Genomic DNA, 20,795 nt, shown 5'->3' with positions numbered 1-20,795 from the left:
CCCCAAACAGCTGATTAGCAGGGCTGCCAGGACTCGGACCCCCGCTGATGTAATAATGAAGACCTGTCCTGAGGATAGGTCATCAGTATTATTTCCCAGATAACCCTTTAACTGTGGACTTAAAGGGGTTTTCCCACTTAGCATTTTCATACTTACCTGCTGCCAGCGCGCCGTTCACTTCCTGGATTCTGGCAGGGGGCGGGCCTCATCTTGATTGAAGTCTTATCCCCGCCGCGCGCTGGACTGAATGCGCACGCCGCCGCGCATGCGCCATGGTGACTTATTCCTGGCCAGTATAGTACAGAGTCGGCGTGCGCGTTTGCGGCCCTTTTACTATTCTGGCCAGGAAGAGGTCACCATCGCGCTTGTGCAGTGGCGTGCGCGTTCAGGACAGCGAGCGGCCCGGCCGGGAGAAAAGGAGTCTTCTGTGCAAGTGCGGTGGCCGTAACCAGGGGAGACCAAAAGACAACAATGAGGTAAGTGGGGATGAATTTTCTCATAAAAGGTGGGAATTGGTTAACCAAATATATTTACAAAAATGATCACTGTCAAATCATTAACAGATTTAACAGTGATCATTATGATGGGATAACCCCTTTAAATCTGGTAAAGTTGCTTATAAATTTTTTTTTTTTTTTTTTTTTTTTTTTTTTAAGACCGCCAAAGCATTACATGGAGATCTTCAGCAAAAGGAGAGGGAAGTCATCTTGAAAGGCTTTAGAAGTGGCTCTTTTAATATATTAATTGCAACCAATGTCGCTGCCCGTGGTCTAGACATTCCAGAAGTGGATCTCGTTGTGTTATATTCTGCACCAAAGGTGAGTGACTTTATTCATTTGGTTGATCTTTATAATGCAAGTGGGAGCGGTCAGAAGACAATGACTGTGACCTCCATCCTACACTGACCATCAGTAACGTGTATGCTGTCCCCACAGGAAGCCGATTCTTACGTCCACCGTTCAGGACGCACAGGCAGAGCAGGACGCACAGGAATCTGCATTTCCCTTTATGAATCCAGAGACAGATATTACTTGAACAATGTTGAGAGAAGTACGGTATGTCAAACTAAATAATTGCTCTCCTGGCTGACCTTGTCTATTGATATAATTGTAAACTCTTTGAATACTATTTAGTGTACCTCAACTAGTAAATGGCATACTTAAACATCAAAGCAGAATTGAAAAATAATTGCCTTGTGTGAACATATCTTTAGCTGAGGTGCAGAATATAATGACTGTAGTGGCACAACTACTACTACCTGTAGTAACTAAATGAAGCAACTGCTCTGCACGTTTGGGGACACCTGGTGGACAAAACATGTAACAGCAGCATATCTTGGTACAATACCGTAACAGGTTTTGTCCACCAGGTGTCCCCATTGTCCTTTTATTTGGTTCCATTTTGTTTGTGAATGATTTTAATTGATGTATTTGTCTATCTCGTGAATAGAATTGGGGGACACAGCACCATGGGTATATGCCTAGCTGCCACTAGGAGGCTGATACTAGAAAGGAAAAGTGTTGGCTCCACCGAGATGGGCTATACCCTCTACACAGACACTAAACTAACCAGTTCTTTTTTAGTCTAGCATCTGTAGGAGGCATACATGACCTGCTGTTTTGTTTTTTTAGGATGGAGCTTCATTGTGGACTTCACTTTAGTAGCAACCCCTGCAGGCGCGTTCTATTGTACCTTGCAGGTCACCCAGTCTCCCATTAGTGCATCCGCAGTGGCCCACCTTTTTCCAGCCACTTCATTAACAAGGTCCCAGCTTTTTCCTCGACTAGGCTGCATCCTCCAGTCAGGGGGGGCTCGCCTGCGCGAGCAGTCTCCTCTGTCCATCGGGCCGTGCATGCGCATTCTGTGCCGGATGGTTGCCGCCTTCGAAGCAATTTCTTATGCCAAATTCCTCACCCGATCCCTTCAGCATTCAATTCTTGCCCGGTAGAACAAGTCTCTGTCAGGCCTCGACCGCCCGATCCGCCTTTCCCCTCAGGTCCGCCGGGACTTGCGTTTGGTGGCTGAACCGTCTCCCTCGTCAGATCCTTCCCCCCCCCCCCCCTGTTGGCAGGTGATCTCCACCGATGCCAGCGTGGCAGGTTGGGGGGCAGTCTTCGGGTCTCTCACAGCCCAGGGTCAGTGGTTGATACGGGAGAGCTCCCTGAAGATTAATATCCTGGAGCTCAGGGCCATTTACCTAGCTCTCTCCTGTTGGACTCTCCTCCTCCGCAGTCATCCTGTCCAGATTCAGACTGACAACTCCACTTCGGTGGCTTATTTGAACCACCAGGGGAGCACCAGAAGCTTGGTGGTCCTGAAGGAAGCCTCTAGCATCCTGCGGTGGGCAGATGGACACGTTCCCGCTCTCTCCGCTGTCCACATCCCCGGAGTCAACAATTGGGCAGCCGACTTCCTCAGTCCCCAACGTCTCAACCTGGGCGGGTGGTCTCTCCATCCAGAGGTGTTTCAACAGCTCGGTCAGTGTTGTAGAATCCCAGACGTGGATCTTTTCGCCTCCCGTCTGAATCACAAACTTCCGCTTTATGTCGCCAGACGCCTTGGTGCTCCCGTGGTCCCAACTCAGTCTCCTGTATCCCTTCCCCCCCCTTATCCTCGGGTACTCAAACGCCTCAAAATGGATCGTGTCCAAGCGATATTGGTGGCTCTAGACTGGCCCCGCAGGGCGTGGTAAGCAGATCTCGTCTTCCTGCTCCCTGACGCTCCATGGCGGCTACCACTGCGTTCCGACCTCCTTTGCAAGGTCCGCTGTTCCACCCGAGCTTACCTCGGCTTCATTTTACGGCATGCCTGTTGAAGCCACGGTCCTGAGGTTCCGCGGCCTCTCAGTCGGTTATCCAAACCATGCTTCATGCACGTAAACCACAGTCGGCCAGGATTTACCATCATACCTGGAAGGCTTATTTTGCCTGGTGTGAATCTGGCGAGGTTCACCCTCTCCTCCTTTTTTCCGCCCCTAGGATTCTTGCCTTTCTTTAGGCCGGCCTTGAGAAGGGTCTCTCTCCGCCTGGCCTCCCTCAAAGGTCAGGTCTCGGCCTTGTCTGTTCTTTTCCAAAGGCACTTGGCTTCTCGTTCCCAAGTGCAAACCTTCCTTAAGTGGGTGGCTCATCGCGTCCGTCCCTTCCGTTCTCCAGTGGAACCATGGGATTTGAATCTGGTCTTAGATGCCCTTCAGTCCCCTCCCTTCGAGCCTTTGAAGGAGATCTCTTTTAAGGTTGCCTTTCTAGTTGCGATTACCTCCATTCGCAGAGTCTCTGAGCTGGCGGCGCTCTCTTGCCGGTCTCCCTTTTTGGTTTTTCACCCAAAAACTTTTTTCCCGACTATCTCCAGTTAACGGAGTCCTTCTGTCGTTTTCGGACTCTGTCGTTCCTGAGGGCTCACATACGGATTTACAAGCCTCCAAAGCCACCATCTCTTATTCGATTGTCAGCTGTCAAGGAAGCCTATGTGGCGAAGGGTCGTGATCCTCCTTTCCGGTTGACCGCTCACTCCACTAGGGCATTCTGGGCGGTCCGGCATCTGGCCTCTGCCTCCCAGGTCTGCAAGGCCGCCACCTGGGCTTCAGTTCACACCTTCTCCAGGTTTTACCACATCCATTCCTTGGCCTGTGCTGATGCCAGTTTGGGTCGCAAGGTTCTGCAATCGGAGGTGCATTAGTTTTTTCGCATGGCTGTTTCCCACCCTCGGGGACTGCTTTGGGACGTCTCATGGTGCTGTGTCCCCCAATTCCATTCATGATAAAAATGGATTTTTGTACTTACCGTAAAATCATTTTCTCGTTGGATGCATTGGGGGACACAGATCCCACGTTTTTTGGTTTATTTTTTCGTTTGGTTTACCGGGTTTCCCGGGACTCTTCGATATTGGATCTCTTTCTGGTTTAGGATATTTTGGCTTCACTTTTCGCTCTGGGTTTTGGTGCTCCTACTGCTTTAGTACCAACTGGTTAGTTTAGTGTCTGTGCAGAGGGTATAGCCCATCTGGGTGGAGCCAAACACTTTTCCTTTCTAGTGGCATCTGGGCATATACCCATGGTGCTGTGTCCCCCAATGCATCCAATGAGAAAAGGATTTTACGGTACAAAAATCCATTTTTTTTTTTTAATTGTATTTATTAAAGTGGTTTACGTGCTTTCTTTTGGTGCATTCATATGTAAAGTAAGAATATTGTGTCTTCCTGTAGGGGATCACCTTCAAGAGAGTTGGAATTCCATCCGTATTGAATGTGGCCAAGTCATCCAGTGCTGATGCCATCAAGTAATAATAATTAAATGTTTATTCACTACTGCATGATACGAAAATAAAGCTGTTATGGCAGCGAATGATCATTTTTTAGAAAACAGTATGGAGGGTGTTTTTGGCTGGCAAATAGGGTACATTTGACAGATGTACATAAGGTTACTGGTATAGGAGACGTGACTCTAGTGCAGGGGTCAGCATCTTTTAGCCCTCCAGCTGTTGTGAAACTACAACTCCCAGCATACACCCTTGCTTGGCCGTTCTGACCTGCCATAGAAGTGAATGGAGCATGCTTGGAGTTGTAGTTTCACAGCAGCTGGGCCCCGCTCTGGGAGTACTTTTTGATCAGAATAATACTTTTTGCTATTCTTACAAATGGACAGATGACTTGGTCATTACACATGGGTAATTTTGTGTCCTCCCCACCCTCCTCCAGGTCATTGGACTCTGTCTCGGCTGATGTCATTGAACAGTTTAAAACATACGCAGAGGAGCTCATCGAGAAGAAAGGGGCTGTCAATGCATTGGCAGCAGCGTTGGCTCATATGTCTGGGGCTTCATCCCTGAAGCAGCGATCACTTCTTAACATGGAGCCGGTGAGAATCCTTACTTATGTGAAATGCACTTGGAGATACTAAGAAGCATGAATATGTATGCCACCATTTTTCCCCACAAGTGTGATTAACAAATACTATGCCCTGTATTTTTCACCTATTTGTCAAGGGCAGATCTACTGTGTCTGATTTCTGCTGCGGATTAACCCAATTGGATAGATCAGTATCTGGTGGGCGTCCGGCATCTGGGACCCCCACCCATAAGCTGTTGGAGAAGGCATCTGCCTTCGCAGTAGCACCGCGGCCTTCTCTCAGCTCACAAAGCACAGCGCCGTACATTGTATAGCGGCTGTGCTTGATATATGGGGAAAAGAAGGGATTTTAGCTCGCCCACTGTCCTTTTTCGCCGTGCGCGGATCCTGGACCAGAAATCAATCAGAACAGTAGAAAATAAACTAGCACCAGGCTCAAGATAAAATCCAATTTCTTTATTATAAAATCCATAGACTGACCAGACAGGCAAGGTCTGACTTGCCTATCTGGTCAGCCTATGGATTTTATCTTGAGCCTGCTGCTGGATTTTTTTTCTACTGTTCTGATTGACAGCGGCTGTGCTTGGTATCGCACTCGGCCCCATTCACTTCAGGAGAGCTGCTCCTCGGCCATTTGACTGATTAACATGATGTCATTCGGCCTAGGCAAAGCTGGAGAAGGCTGCAGGTGTACTGCGAGCGCAGGTGTTTTCTCAAACAGCTGACTGGTAGGGTCCTGGGTGTCGGACCACCACTGATCAGATACTGATGACCTATCCAGAGGTCATCAGTGTCAAAGTCCCGGAAAACCCCTTTAACCACCTCAGCCCCTATAGCTTAAACACCCTTAAAGACCAGGCCACTTTTTACACTTCTGACCTACACTACATTCACCGTTTATTGCTCGGTCATGCAACTTACCACCCAAATGAATTTTACCTCCTTTTCTTCTCACTAATAGAGCTTTCATTTGGTGGTATTTCATTGCTGCTGACATTTTTACTTTTTTTGTTAATCGAAATTTAACGATTTTTTTTTGCAAAAAAAGGAAATTTTTCACTTTCAGTTGTAAAATTTTCCAAAAAAAAGACATCCATATATAAATTTTTCTCTAAATTTATTGTTCTACATGTCTTTGATAAAAAAAAAAATGTTTGGGTAAAAAAAAAAATGGTTTGGGTAAAAGTTATAGCGTTTACAAACTATGGTACAAAAATGTGAATTTCCGCTTTTTGAAGCAGCTCTGACTTTCTGAGCACCTGTCATGTTTCCTGAGGTCCTACAATGCCCAGACAGTACAAACACCCCACAAATGACCCCATTTCGGAAAGTGGACACCCTAAGGTATTCGCTGATGGGCATAGTGAGTTCATAGAACTTTTTATTTTTTGTCACAAGTTAGTGGAAAATGATTTTTTTTTTTTTTTTTTTTTTTTTTCTTTCAAAGTCTTATATTTCACTAACTTGAGACAAAAAATAAAAACTTCTATGAACTCACTATGTCCATCAGCGAATACCTTGGGGTGTCTTCTTTCCAAAATGGGGTCACTTGTGGGGTAGTTATACTGCCCTGGCATTTTCCAGGGGCCCTAATGTGTGGTAAGTAGTTTAAAATCAAAATGTGTAAAAAATGACCGGTGAAATCCGAAAGGTGCTCTTTGGAATATGGGCCCCTTTGCCCACCTAGGCTGCAAAAAAGTGTCACACATGTGGTATCGCCGTACTCAGGAGAAGTTGGGGAATGTGTTTTGGGGTGTCATTTTACATATACCCATGCTGGGTGAGATAAATATCTTGGTCAAATGCCAACTTTGTATAAAAAAAAATGGGAAAAGTTGTCTTTTGCCAAGATATTTCTCTCACCCAGCATGGGTATATGTAAAATGACACCCCAAAACACATTCCCCAACTTCTCCTGAGTACGGAGATACCACATGTGTGACACTTTTTTGCAGCCTAGGTGGGCAAAGGGGCCCACATTCCAAAGAGCACCTTTCGGATTTCACCGGCAATTTTTTACAGATTTTGATTTCAAACCACTTCTCACGCATTCGGCCCCTAAAATGCCAGGGCAGTATAACTACCCCACAAGTGACCCCATTTTGGAAAGAAGACACCCCAAGGTATTTCGTGATGGGCATAATGAGTTCATGGAAGTTTTTATTTTTTTGTCACAAGTTAGTGGAATATGAGACTTTGTAAGAAAAAAAAAAATAATTTCCGCTAACTTGGGCCAACAAAAATGTCTGAATGGAGCCTTACAGGGGGGTGATCAATGACAGGGGGGTGATCAGGGAGTCTATATGGGGTGATCACCACAGTCATTGATCACGCCCCTGTAAGGCTCCATTCAGACGTCCGTATGCGTTTTGCGGATCCGATCCATCTATCAGTGGATCCGTAAAAATCATGCGGACGTCTGAATGGAGCTTTACAGGGGGGTGATCAGGGAGTCTATATGGGGTGATCAGGGGCTAATAAGGGGTTAATAAGTGACAGGGGGGGTGTAGTGTAGTGGTGTTTGGTGCTACTTTACAGAGCTACCTGTGTCCTCTGGTGGTCGATCCAAACAAAAGGGACCACCAGAGGACCAGGTAGCAGGTATATTAGACGCTGTTATCAAAACAGCGTCTAATATACCTGTTAGGGGTTAAAAAAAATCACATCTCCAGCCTGCCAGCGAACGATCGCCGCTGGCAGGCTGGAGATCCACTCGCTTACCTTCCGTTCCTGTGAACGCGCGCGCCTGTGTGCGCGCGTTCACAGGAAATCTCGCGTCTCGCGAGAGGACGCGCCGGCGCGTCCAGGTGGAATGAATCAACCACCTCCAGGACGCGTCGCTGCGTTCGGCGGTCCGGAGGTGGTTAAAGGAGTTGTTGGAAAAAAGAATCTTGCACAAGGCCTATAATTGCTTAAAATAAAAAAATAAATTCCTACTCTCCGCTTTCTCCAGCACTGTTCTCTGCTGCACTGGTCCGGTCCTGCATGTGATTGGCTGCAGTGGTGACAATTCCACACACTTGCACATCACCTATAGTTACGGTAGGATATTAATTACCACATGACCGCCGCAGCCATTTACCAAAGCAGTTGCAGGATTCGTCCAAGACTTTTATCTGAAACAACCCTTTGAACTCCACTGCATGTTCATATCATATTTTTATTTTTAGGGCTTTGTTACAGTGCTATTGGAGAGTTCAGTGGCCATCCACACCCTTTCTTATGTTTGGCGTTCCATTAAAGAGCAAATGGGAGAAGATATTGATTCAAAAATACACAGAATGTGCCCACTAAAGAACCTCATGGTAAGTCTTGCACTATTAAAGGGATGTTTATTTGGTACGGTTAGTGGCTTTCACTTCAAGGCAGGGCTCCAGATGGCGACCAAAATGGTCGCCAATGCGACTAAGAATTGCAAAATGGCGACAAGACTTTGTAGTCTTGTCGCCATTTGCGCCTAGAGCCTCCGCTGCTCTGCCGCTTTAAGAAGAACGGCATTTCATACAGCAGGCAGGCGGCAATCCAATAACAGAGCTCCGCACAGTATAGAGCTCTGTTATTAGAGAGGAGGCTGCTGATTGGTCAGTATCAGTGTGCTGCTGTACCATTGGATGCTCCTCTCACACCCCCATTCTCCCGCGCTGAGCACAGCAGCAGCTTCAGAGTCATGAAGACAGGGAGCCGCTCCATAGAACAGAGGTTAGCTTGAGAAGCCACAGACTGTCACAGTCACCCCTGCGCTGCCGCTGATAAAGGCTAATCCTTATCGTCTTTACAACCCTGATAACACTCAGGGGGCCGCTGCTGGTGCTCCGTGTGAGCTCCCTGCCTGGGCTCACAAACATTCTTAATAAGGGAATAAAAGGGTTAATAGGAGCCGCTGGTCAAGACACAAAAGCCAGTGAACCATATCTCTTTCAATAGTCCTCGCTTAGTAGGAGGAGAGGTTATCTCCTGGAGGTTATCTCCTCCTCCTAAGACTTTTGAAAGAGATATGGTTCACTGGCTTTTTAGTGTCTTGACCAGCCCGGGGCTCCTATTAACCCTTTACATACTTAACATTAGCAAGTGGTGAGATGACTGATGATCACCTCACCACTTGCTAATGGCTGCTGCTGCCCAGTATTCCCCCCGCCTACCTACCTACCTAACTTTCTCTGCACATCTTCTATTTTATGCTAAAGTGGGGGGGGGGGGGAACCTTTTCTGGTGTGAGCCTGATAAGTGCGATTGTGACCAGTTCCATCAGTTGGCACACGTGCAGCGGTATGAGGGAGCACTCTGCCATTTGTACAGCCTACGATGCGGATATGCCACCACGCTGGGGAGGCTCAGGTGTGGCTGGCAGTGAAGGTGTTAAGGCTGCCGGTCGTTAAAGTAACGTTAGGCTGATATAAGGGGCAGCCGCGCAGCCCACCTGCTCCTTGCAGGACTCTGATCATGCACCCTCCCTATCCGCCCTTCCCAAACTATGGGCCCACTTACCGGCTACAGCCCCCCTACTACAAACCCAAGGGGCCCTACTGGAAGCCTCCCTACAAGGGGGCCCATGAAGTCTGCCCTTCTCTTTAACTGCCTGGATAACTACCTGCCTGGATAACAGCTGTAGGCCTTGCTCAGCCAGCTGGGGCCGGAGCTGGGGCTGAGCCGCTCTTACACCAAAGTAGTAGGGGTTCAGGTGAACCCCAGAATGGACGCGTCTGTTCAGTGTTCACTGGGGCCCCGTACGCTGAAGAGCCGCAAAGGATGGGCCCTACTGTGCCATGCCACACCTGGGCAGCATGCCGGACTGCGTAACGTCACCCCAGTCCGCTTTCCCCGCACTGCAGCCAGACAAGTCTTTTATTTTTTATTATAATTATATGTATTTTACATTTGGCGACTAAAAAATTCATTTGGCTCCTAAATTTTTCAGATTAGGAGCCAATGGCTCCTTGAGATTTTTTTTTTGTCTGGAGCCCTGCAAGGGATTCTCCAGTGATAATGACATTTTACTAAGTGCCAGGAGCCTGCCTCGCTAAGCTAAGGATTTCTACTCAGATGTCAGATGTTACTGCTGGTGTCCTCATGTAGTATTAGGGTGCCTTCACACGCTGAGGATTTTGTTGCAGAAATTTCTGCGACTGAAAATCGGTTCCATTGACCTGAATGGGGTCTGCAGAAATCCATGTGCTTGGCGCCCCATTCAAATGATTTGAACTGTTTGGAACTTTCTGCCACAAAATCCACAGGGTGTGAAGGCGCCCTTACATGTCTCACACTGAAGTCTCTGTATGTGAAACAAGGGAGGCTGAGTTCTTCAGGGCATGAGTCCCTATATGAAGAGCCATCACTCAGTATGGGGTCCAGAGCAGGGACCTTTCTCTGTGACCTCAGTATGCCAAAAACATTGAGGGACATTTGTCAAGACTGGCGTACTCTTACTTCAGCCTTGATCTCCCTGCATTGGCGTGAGTTGCGCCTAATTTATTGAAACGGATGCCTCTAAATAAATTAGGTGCTTCTCTGCTCTATCATGCGCCATTAACTGAAAGGGGTTGTCCGGGCTTTTAATATTGATGACCTATTCTCAGGATGGGTCAATCAATATCAGATCAGTGGGGGTCCGACACTGGGCACCCCCTCCGATCAGCTGGATGAGGAGACGGCACGCAGTGTGCACCTGCCGTCTACCGTCTCTTCCTGCAAGGTGCTGCTTTATCATACATAACCGCAGCAGGAATAGAGACTGCACGTGCACACTGCTCGCACCGTCTCCTCATACAGCTGAAAGCGGGGATGCCAGGTGTCGGACCCTCGCCGATCTGATATTGATGACCTATCCTGAGGATAGGTCATAAATATTAAAAGCCTGGAGAACCCCCTTGAAATCTATGCCAGCTAAAGGCTTGGGTAGACCAGTTATAACTGACACTTTCTAGTGAAAGTTATAGTAAGTCCAGCGGGATGCGCAAAGCCCCGCCCCTTTTCTTGACACTCCAGAAAAGTGCAGAGAAACTGAAAGGCGCAAATTATGGCACCCATTTGGCTTGCACCATAATTTTGTGATTATCACCCTTTCTTATGTTTGGCGTTCCATTAAAGAGCAAATGGGAGAAGATATTGATTCAAAAATTAATTAAAACATTTACTAAATATCCCCCATTGAGTCACTGAAACTATTGCTATTGAGCAATACCTTGGAGTCCAATTATTAAAGCTGCTTTTATTTTTTTTGTCTTTTTTTTTTCCCAACAGGGAGCGTGTTTTGATGTAAAGCCAGAAACTCTTAAGGCAATGCAGGTAAGTCCTTGATGTGGTGCATTTCATTGTTTCCCAGGAAAGCCATTTAGAATGTAGAAGGTGCTGAATATTAAAAGGGTTGTCTGGGATATAAATATCTAGATGGGTACTGCCGACATGAGCGCACGCACTTGAAGACTGCTCCGCGCCCCGTATAGAATCCTGCACCATCCTGGCATACTAGCCACCCTCAGCACGGAGTGGCAAGTACACAAGAGGAGGAGAAGACCTGGGAAGTCAGCGATGGGCCCCAGCAAAGCGCAATCAGCGGCTGAAAAGCTGAAAGAATATGTGAGGCAAGAGGCCCAAAATGGCGCGGCCTCTGCTCCTGCTACACCGCGAGTGGCAGTCACGCAGCGCAGCAGTCAGAGGCGGAAGGTACGGGGAGCTTGAAATAACCCTAAAAACTGTTTCTGACCAGCTTCTGACGGCAATTTCCACCTGTCAGACTTCACTCACCTGCAAAATACAGGTAAGTGAAGGTGGACCTGGGCCTGCTGAGGCAAGATGTGCAGCAGCTGAGGGAGCGAGTGCGTCACACAGAAGACGGGGTCTCTCTTGGCTTTAGAAGATCTTACTAGACCAATTGTTGGCAGAGTGCACGATGTGGAAAGCTCTGTGAGCCTATGGCAGCAAAAGTGTGACGACCTTGAGAACAGACCCAGACACAATAACGTCAGGATCCTGGGTCTACCAGAGATGGCAGAGGGCTCGGATTCGGCCACTTTCCTGGAACTTTGGTTCAAGGCGCAGTTTCCTGAAGCGCCATTTTCTGGCGCCTACGCTGTTGAGAGCGCGCACCGGGTTCCCGCCAGGCCTCCCCCTCCAGGAGCTCCCCCAAGGTCCCTGCTGGCGCGGATGCTTAATTGGAAGGATAGAGATCTTATCCTGAGTCAAGCAAGAAACGAGCGTGACATCAAACATGAAAGTGCGAATATATGGCTATTTCCTGATTTTTCAGCTGAGCTACAAAACAAGAGGACCACCTTCATCTCAGTCAAGCGACGACTATGTGATTTAAACCTACAATACTCCATGGCTCATCCGGCATGTCTTCAGGTGATTGATGGAGAAAAAAACTTTTTTTTCGTTGATCCAAAGGAGGCGGAGGAATGGTTCTCCAAGAGACCAAGTCGCCCAAGACCTCATTGATGTTACTGCCTTCGCAGAAGTCGCAAGTATTTTGTTCACACTGTTACTCACCTGCTAGATGCGTTCCGCTGACTTATTCCCTTATTCTTCACTAGTGAAGCATTTGAGTCCATAATACTCCACTCCGATATGGCGGCGGGATGCTGCCTTCTTCCTTTCCTTCCCCTCCTCATCTTATCCCCTTTTTTCTTTTCTCCTTTTTCAAATCTCTATGTGCACGCATTATGCAATATATATTTTTTTTGCTACGGGGCCGAGCAGACACCTGCATAGGTTTTAATATCATATTGCACTATGCAGGAGTAGTAACTCAGCCACACTACAAGATGGCAGTGATTTCATCATTTACAGGTTTACTCAATTATCTGTTGCACTACAGTTAAGTTATATACTGTTTATTCTGTTAAAGGCATGATACACTATTCATACCAATTTAGCGCAGAGGGTATATGAGAGCAGGTCACAAAAAAGAGGGTCTTTATCTCTCTGGTGTTGGGGTATTGATCTATTTGGAGAATAAGATGTCCGTTTATAGATGGCAGATTTGAATGTTGTATCCTGGAATATAAGAGGATTGGGCAGCCCTAGGAAAAGGATTGCTGTATTCTCTCATCTACGCCAGTACAATCCTCATATTCTGGGGTTGCAGGAGACCCACTTGACACCAGAAACAGGGAATAGAATCAGGAAGCCATGGGTTCAGTGGTCTCTGAATGCGTTCGGGTCGACGCATTCCAGAGGAGTGGCTGTACTTGTTCATAAGAACATTAGATGGGAGGTTCAGCAATCAGTGGTGGATCCAGAAGGGCAATATATTCTTGTATATGCATTAGGGCTGCACGGTATTAGAATTTTGTGCAATTGCGATTAGGGCCCTAAAAATTGCGATAACGATGTGCGATGCGATATTTTAAGGGAATTGTGCTAGGTCTATTTGCTTGGATTTTCCCATATGAGCCGCTGTTATGTGGGAGATCTGTGGAGGACGCTGTTATGTGGGAGATCTGTGGAGGACGCTGTTATGTGGGAGATCTGTGGAGGACGCTGTTATGTGGGAGATCTGTGGAGGACGCTGTTATGTGGGAGATCTGTGGAGGACGCTGTTATGTGGGAGATCTGTGGAGGACGCTGTTATGTGGGAGATCTGTGGAGGACGCTGTTATGTGGGAGATCTGTGGAGGACGCTGTTATGTGGGAGATCTGTGGAGGACGCTGTTATGTGGGAGATCTGTGGAGGACGCTGTTATGTGGGAGATCTGTGGAGGACGCTGTTATGTGGGAGATCTGTGGAGGACGCTGTTATGTGGGAGATCTGTGGAGGACGCTGTTATGTGGGAGATCTGTGGAGGACGCTGTTATGTGGGAGATCTGTGGAGGACGCTGTTATGTGGGAGATCTGTGGAGGACGCTGTTATGTGGGAGATCTGTGGAGGACGCTGTTATGTGGGAGATCTGTGGAGGACGCTGTTATGTGGGAGATCTGTGGAGGACGCTGTTATGTGGGAGATCTGTGGAGGACGCTGTTATGTGGGAGATCTGTGGAGGACGCTGTTATGTGGGAGATCTGTGGAGGACGCTGTTATGTGGGAGATCTGTGGAGGACGCTGTTATGTGGGAGATCTGTGGAGGACGCTGTTATGTGGGAGATCTGTGGAGGACGCTGTTATGTGGGAGATCTGTGGAGGACGCTGTTATGTGGGAGATCTGTGGAGGACGCTGTTATGTGGGAGATCTGTGGAGGACGCTGTTATGTGGGAGATCTGTGGAGGACGCTGTTATGTGGGAGATCTGTGGAGGACGCTGTTATGTGGGAGATCTGTGGAGGACGCTGTTATGTGGGAGATCTGTGGAGGACGCTGTTATGTGGGAGATCTGTGGAGGACGCTGTTATGTGGGAGATCTGTGGAGGACGCTGTTATGTGGGAGATCTGTGGAGGACGCTGTTATGTGGGAGATCTGTGGAGGACGCTGTTATGTGGGAGATCTGTGGAGGACGCTGTTATGTGGGAGATCTGTGGAGGACGCTGTTATGTGGGAGATCTGTGGAGGGCGCTGTTATGTGGGAGATCTGTGGAGGACGCTGTTATGTGGGAGATCTGTGGAGGACGCTGTTATGTGGGAGATCTGTGGAGGACGCTGTTATGTGGGAGATCTGTGGAGGACGCTGTTATGTGGGAGATCTGTGGAGGACGCTGTTATGTGGGAGATCTGTGGAGGACGCTGTTATGTGGGAGATCTGTGGAGGACGCTGTTATGGGGGAGATCTGTGGAGGACGCTGTTATGGGGGAGATCTGTGGAGGACGCTGTTATGGGGGAGATCTGTGGAGGTGTAGATCTGTGGAGGACACTGTTATGGGGGAGATCTGTGGAGGTGTAGATCTGTGGAGGACACTGTTATGGGGGAGATCTGTGGAGGTGTAGATCTGTGGAGGACACTGTTATGGGGGACCTGCGCAGGACACTGTTATGGGGGACCTGCGCAGGACACTGTTATGGGGGACCTGCGCAGGACACTGTTATGGGGGACCTGCGCAGGACACTGTTATGGGGGACCTGCGCAGGACACTGTTATGGGGGACCTGCGCAATGACACACATATAGCATCTTATGCTGGTCCCCCTCATGGCCCTATGTGTCCCCTCATGTGTCCTAAACGCACATAACTCTCCTATTCATAAAATGGCCAGCCTCTGTACTTTCACTATAAATGCACTGCACTGCAGTGCAGAGAGCGAGCCGGCCGGCGCGTGACTGACGTCACTGTCACGCTCCTCCCACTTAATTCAGGAAGCAGGAGCGTGACTAAGTGACGTCAGTCACGCGCCGGCCGGCTGCCTCGCTCGCTTCCGCTCGTCGCTGCAGTGCATTCATCGTGAAAGTAAGTATCAATAGGACAGAGGACTTTTTATCAATAGGGGCCCCTTCATATATAATCGCGGCCTTTTTTGGGTCGGCCAAATCGCAATTGCCGATTATCGCGATTCGATTACTTTTGCGATATATCGTGCAGCCCTAATATGCATTCATCAATTGTGCTCCATATGTTGTGGTCAACATATACAATTCCCCCCCCGCGCTACTATAACCATATTCCAAGTGGCGAGGAGCTTCGCTGCGCAGTATCCTAATGCTAAACTACTCTGCATGGGTCATTTTAATTTAGTGATGCATGAAGATATGGATAGATTTCACTTAGGGAGGGGAGAAGGTGATTGCACTAAACATGTCACCATCCTTTCTAGAATGACTAATGAACTGGGATGGCTAGATATGTGGAGACTGAAACATCCGCTTCAGACGGAGTACTCCTGCTTCACTCCTGCCAGGGGTGCCTTGTCCAGAATTGAATATCTACTTGGCAATGCACCAGTTTACACAGATCTTGTGGATGTTGGGTATGGACCACAAGGACCCTTTGATCATGCATCGGTCTTTGCTAAACTCAGACTCCATGATGTCAAGCAGAGTATCAAAATGCGCATTCATCCATTCTGGTTGTCTCTTATAACCTCCCAGGCTGTGAGCTGTGCGCTGCGATTGGCCAGCTCTGCAGCCTAGGAGAAGGAGACGCCCACAGGACAAGGGCAGACACCGCCTACTATAACTTACAGAGCAAAGGTACCGGAGGGCATAACGGGAGAACGGAGCGGCGCCCGGGGATAATAGTAAGTGCAGTGAGATCCCCGGGCGCTGCTCTATATGTCAGCATACTTAGTTCACATTGTTTTTACACGTGAAAGGTCCTCTTTAAAGGTAGGCTTTATATGATGCAGCTCAGGGAAAAGAGTGAGTGTAAATTATTTATTTATTTTTAAAGCATCAATCCTTTGAGACGGGTTATCAGGCGGGTTATTACTTGCTCAAATTGTACATAGTAACAGCATGTCCCCCCCGGTTATTAGAATAAAGAATTCTGAGGGCTTGGTGGTAGAATCAGTCGGGGATATATTGGAATGCTTCAAAGGGTTCTATCGAAACCTTTAAGTCTGCAGCTCACTACACAACTCAAGAGTTAGGGACTTATTTAATGGAGGTAGTACATCCCCAGCTTAGCGTAGAGGATAGGAACCTATTAGAAGCTGACATCTCGCTAGAAGAAATCCAAATGGCAATAAAGGAGCTGCTGGCTGGTAAGGCGCCTGGCCCGGACAGAATTCTGGTAAAAGTGTATTCTAAATATGCAGATGTATTGGGGCCCTAACTTCTTAAATTATATCTAGCTATTCGGCAACAGCATTGACTGTCAGAGTCCATGTATGATGCTACTATAGTGATCCTGAAGCCAGACAAATACCCTCTGGAGTGTGGGTCATATAGACCTATTTCGCTCCTGAACCTAGATTATAAAATACTCACAAGACTACTGGCTACTAGATTAAACAAGGTAATCGCCACTATAGTACATAAAGATCAGTCAGGATTCATACCGGGTAGATCGACATCTGGTAACATTAGGAATGGCAGGAGATAAGCACTGGGCCCTGGCATCGCTAGATACAGCCAAGGCTTTTGACTCAGTGGAGTGGTTGTACTTAATAGAAGTGTTACAGAGCTTTGGCTTTGACCCCAAGTTTACCAAGTGGGTGGAGATACTATACCAACTTCCCAAAGCAAGCATATTAGTATTATGGGTCACATTCAGAGTCTTTTGAGCTCCACAGAGGCACTAGGCAAGGATGTCCCCTGTCACCGCTACTATTCGCCATAGCGATAGAACATCTTGCCCTCCGAATCAGGCAGGATCAGGTCTTTAGAGGCGTCAGCATGGGAGACAGGATAGATAAAGTGGGTTTATATGCGGATGATCTCCTTTTTATGGATGAACTTGAGACTACGCTCCTTAGAGCGATTGAAATAATAGAAAAATTTGGGGAGTACCCGGGTTTGCACATAAATTGGACGAAATCAGCAATTATGCCCCTATGGACACATACGTGGCCCTCACAATACTGTAATTTACTGGTTGTAGACCTCTTCAAGTACCTGGGGATTGTGATCACCAGAGATCCCCAACTGGCATATTCTTTAAATATAGCACCCCTGGAACCCTTGTTTACTGATAAATTCAGAACGTGGAAGTCTCTACCGTTATCAATCATGGGGAGATTAAACCTGGTCAAAATGATTCTTTTGCCCAAGGGTCTATATCTCCTGGCACATGCATGCACACCGGTACCGAAGGGATTCTTTTGGTCGCATTCATTCACTGGTGGCTAATTTTATCTGGGGAGAGTCTAGACGGAAGCTCTCCCTTAATGTTCTGCAGAGATCTAAGCTAGAGGGAGGAGCTGCCTTGCCCGATTTCTCCCCCCCCCCCCCCCCCCCTATATTACCTGGCTGGTCAGTTGAAATTCCTAACTCTTTGGATCTCGGCATCAGATAAATTGCCGAACGCGGAATACTACCTTAAGGAATATTTACACATGTCTTCCCTATTACTGGAAGAGTCACGTTCCATCCCTACACGCCTGCTCCCTATACATAGATTGGCTCACTGGGTATGGAGTGCTGCCAAGATGCAGTCATTCAAAGATCTCCCGGATGATATTCTAATGTGGGATAACCCCATGTTTACTCATTTGAGAGAATTGGAAGGAGTGAATCTGTGGAAATCCCATGGGGTCCTTATCCTGTGAGACCTATATGTTGAGGGCACTCTGCGTTCCTTCTCACAGATGCAGGAGAAATTAGAGTTGCGTCTGAATTTTTTTCTTTAGGTATCTGCAACTGAGACGCGCTAACAGCTCAATTTGGGGAAAGAGAACGAAACATTTCAAAATACCCTTTAATAGGAATTCTAAGATCACAGGGCCCGAGGGGTATCATTTCTGTGCTTTATACGCACCTGCGCAATAATCAAATGCTGTTGAACCCCCCTTGCTATCGAGGGAAAGTGGAAAATCTCAATACCTTCTCTGACGGCTGATGACTGGAATGAAGCCTTGATGGCTCCGATGAAGGTCTTCCCATCAATCAACAACAGGTTGACCAGTTGTTTATTTTGCACAGAAGCTACCTCCCTCCCACTAGACTGCACAAAATGGGCAGACTACCACACAATGGATGCTTACAGGATAACGCTAATTTCTGACCCCTCATGTGGGATTGTATGTACTTAAAAGGCTTCTGGAGAGCAGTGATGGAGGTATTGGCAACTATGGTCCCCTCTGCAGTACCGCTTTGCCCTAGGGTTTGTGTTGTGGGTGTATTGGATGAGGAGATCTGGGGACATTATCACAGGGTATTCTTGAGTGAGACTCTGTTCTTCGCTAGAAAAGCCATTGCCTTGAGATGGATGGCTGATAGAGCACCCACACTAGGGCAATGGAAATCACTGGTCAACCACGCTGTGAGTATGGACATTTTTTTTTATTTATTCACAGGAAATGCCCACAAAAGTTTCACAAGGTGTGGGGGGAGTGGTGTTCATCTCCTTTAACTTTACATAATGCATGCATGTACTCTGTGGTTGATATGGTTCATGCGCCTGCTGTATATTAATATGCGAATCTCGTGCTCTGGATTGCTGCTTCATTATATCTGCTGATTACTTCTCGCTGATCGAGACTGGATCTCTCCATGTTAGATGCAAGATTGTAGAGATATATCATGTCAATGTATCCTCTGCGTGGGATTTAACCCTGCTTGATAATGCTGTAACTTGCCTTACTTGTTAAACTCCAATAAAACGAGTTTAAAAAAATAAATATCTAGATAGGTCCTCAATATCTGATCGGCGGGGGCCCGACTCCCAGCACTACTCGCTGATTTAGCTGTTTGAAGTTGCCACAGTGCTCGGGTTGTGGTATGTCAATTGGTCGCATGGCCTTTGTGCACCACAGTCCCATTAAAGCGAATAGGACTGAACTGCAATACCAACCAGTGTATGGCACTGTGCTTTATTTTATACTGTGAAGAGCAGCTGATTGGCACGGGTGCTAGGCTTCAGACCCCCACTGGTCGGATTTTGATGACCTATCATAAGGATCAGTTTTAAATCTCGCATAAAGGAGAGCGTTCATTAGTACAGCAGGCACATGATCACTTGCACATAACCTCTAGCTGCGGATGGAAAATACTGATCGCGTTTGGGTTTTTTGCTGTCTCATGCTTTCTACCCCTAGAAAAACGTAATAAGCTCAATTAGATTTAATGTGGCGCTGTATGTCTTCTAGGACGCCTGGGGCAGCTCAAGACGCTGGAAGTTTTCAGTCGCAACAGAATTACCCGAACTTCAGGAGTCAAAGAGTGACATGGAAGGCTCCCGCGGCAGAGGTTTTGGAGGCAGAGGAGGAGGAGGAAGATCTTTTGACAGAAGACGTGGCGGCAATAACAGGAATTCATCCCAGAGAGGAGGAAACAGACGTGGAGGCTTTAGAAGGCGCTGATGGATGCCACAATTTTTTTTTATAACTTATTCTCTCAAGAACCAGCGATGCTTTGTTGAGTTTGACAGGACGTGAGTTGATAAATCTGCCACTTTATTTCATGCCATGTAAAGCTGTGTACCCCTGCCCTTATTAAAACCATATCTTAGAGTAAATCTGTCTCTTTGCATTCATTGTGTGTGTGTGTGTGTGTGTGTGTGTGTGTGTGTGTGTGTGTGTATTTATAATTACAGAATATTACTATGTGTACAAAGAAAGGTGAGTGTCCAGGGCTGATAAGCAGATAGTCTCGCCTTGCGTATTGGCACGGTTTCAATCTCCTGCTAATTCCCACTGGTTGTATGAAACTACAGTACTAACACTGTGCCATCCCTAAGCCAATAAACGTGTGTGTGTGTGTGTATGTGTGTGTATATGTATATATGTATATATATATATATATATATATATATATATAATGTAGTGATAGCCATGTACATGATGCGGTATTACTGATCTTCACCTGCTGTGACTTTACAATGGCACCTACACAAGGTCCAATGGGTTAAAGGGGTTGTCCGTTTTTTTTTTTATATTGATGACCTATGCTCAGGATAGGTCCATCAATATCAGATCGGTTGGGGTCCGACAGCTGGCACCACTGCTGATCAGCTGTTTGAGGAGAATAAGAGCTGCATGTCGAGTGGCGGCCGGACAAAAAGCGCAGCGTGCTGTAGCATGTTTACCGTGCTGCGGCCGGACCTCCAGCCCGCCCCCTTTAAAGTGAATGGGACCGGAGTGGACTTCCGGCACGGTGGACTTGTGGTAGCACGGATCCAGCAGGCTGTTCCCTGGCCGGAACAGGCTACTGCAAGTGTGAAAGTAGCCTTAATAGAGTGTCCCTATAATGGCGAATGAACAGGGCTTGTCCGAAGAGTTACTGGTTCTTCTATAGCTTTGCTGCACTTGGCAGTCATTGAATTAAACCAAGTTTAAGGCTCCTTCAAATGTGTGTTTTGCTGTTGTAAATTCTTGCTGTCCTGAGGATGGGTCATCAGTATAAGAAACCGGACAACCCTTTTTATATACTGAAGCTTAAAGAGGACCTTTCACTACTGTACAAACTAAAAACTAACTATATCAGTGGGCAG

The 20,795-nt window shown here is 47.3% G+C and overlaps 1 protein-coding gene across 1 annotated transcript in view; it reads left to right on the top strand.

Moving 5' to 3' along the window:
- DDX21 (DExD-box helicase 21) overlaps positions 1–19,820 on the top strand; it is a 29,583-nt gene extending 9,763 nt beyond the window's left edge. The window contains exons 11-17 of the mRNA XM_040436136.1: positions 657–818; positions 936–1,055; positions 4,201–4,274; positions 4,693–4,852; positions 8,013–8,147; positions 11,080–11,124; positions 19,453–19,820. Coding sequence (XP_040292070.1) covers positions 657–818; positions 936–1,055; positions 4,201–4,274; positions 4,693–4,852; positions 8,013–8,147; positions 11,080–11,124; positions 19,453–19,665 — 909 coding nt within the window. The 3' untranslated portion in view covers positions 19,666–19,820. The remainder of the gene's footprint in view (positions 1–656; positions 819–935; positions 1,056–4,200; positions 4,275–4,692; positions 4,853–8,012; positions 8,148–11,079; positions 11,125–19,452) is intronic.
- The last annotated feature ends 975 nt before the right edge of the window (positions 19,821–20,795 follow it).

Source organism: Bufo bufo, chromosome 6 (genome assembly GCF_905171765.1).
Source record: "Bufo bufo chromosome 6, aBufBuf1.1, whole genome shotgun sequence".
Classification (NCBI taxonomy): Eukaryota; Metazoa; Chordata; class Amphibia; order Anura; family Bufonidae; genus Bufo; species Bufo bufo.
Note: the sequence above shows the minus strand (reverse complement) of the source record. Positions and strands in the feature narration are given on the sequence as shown.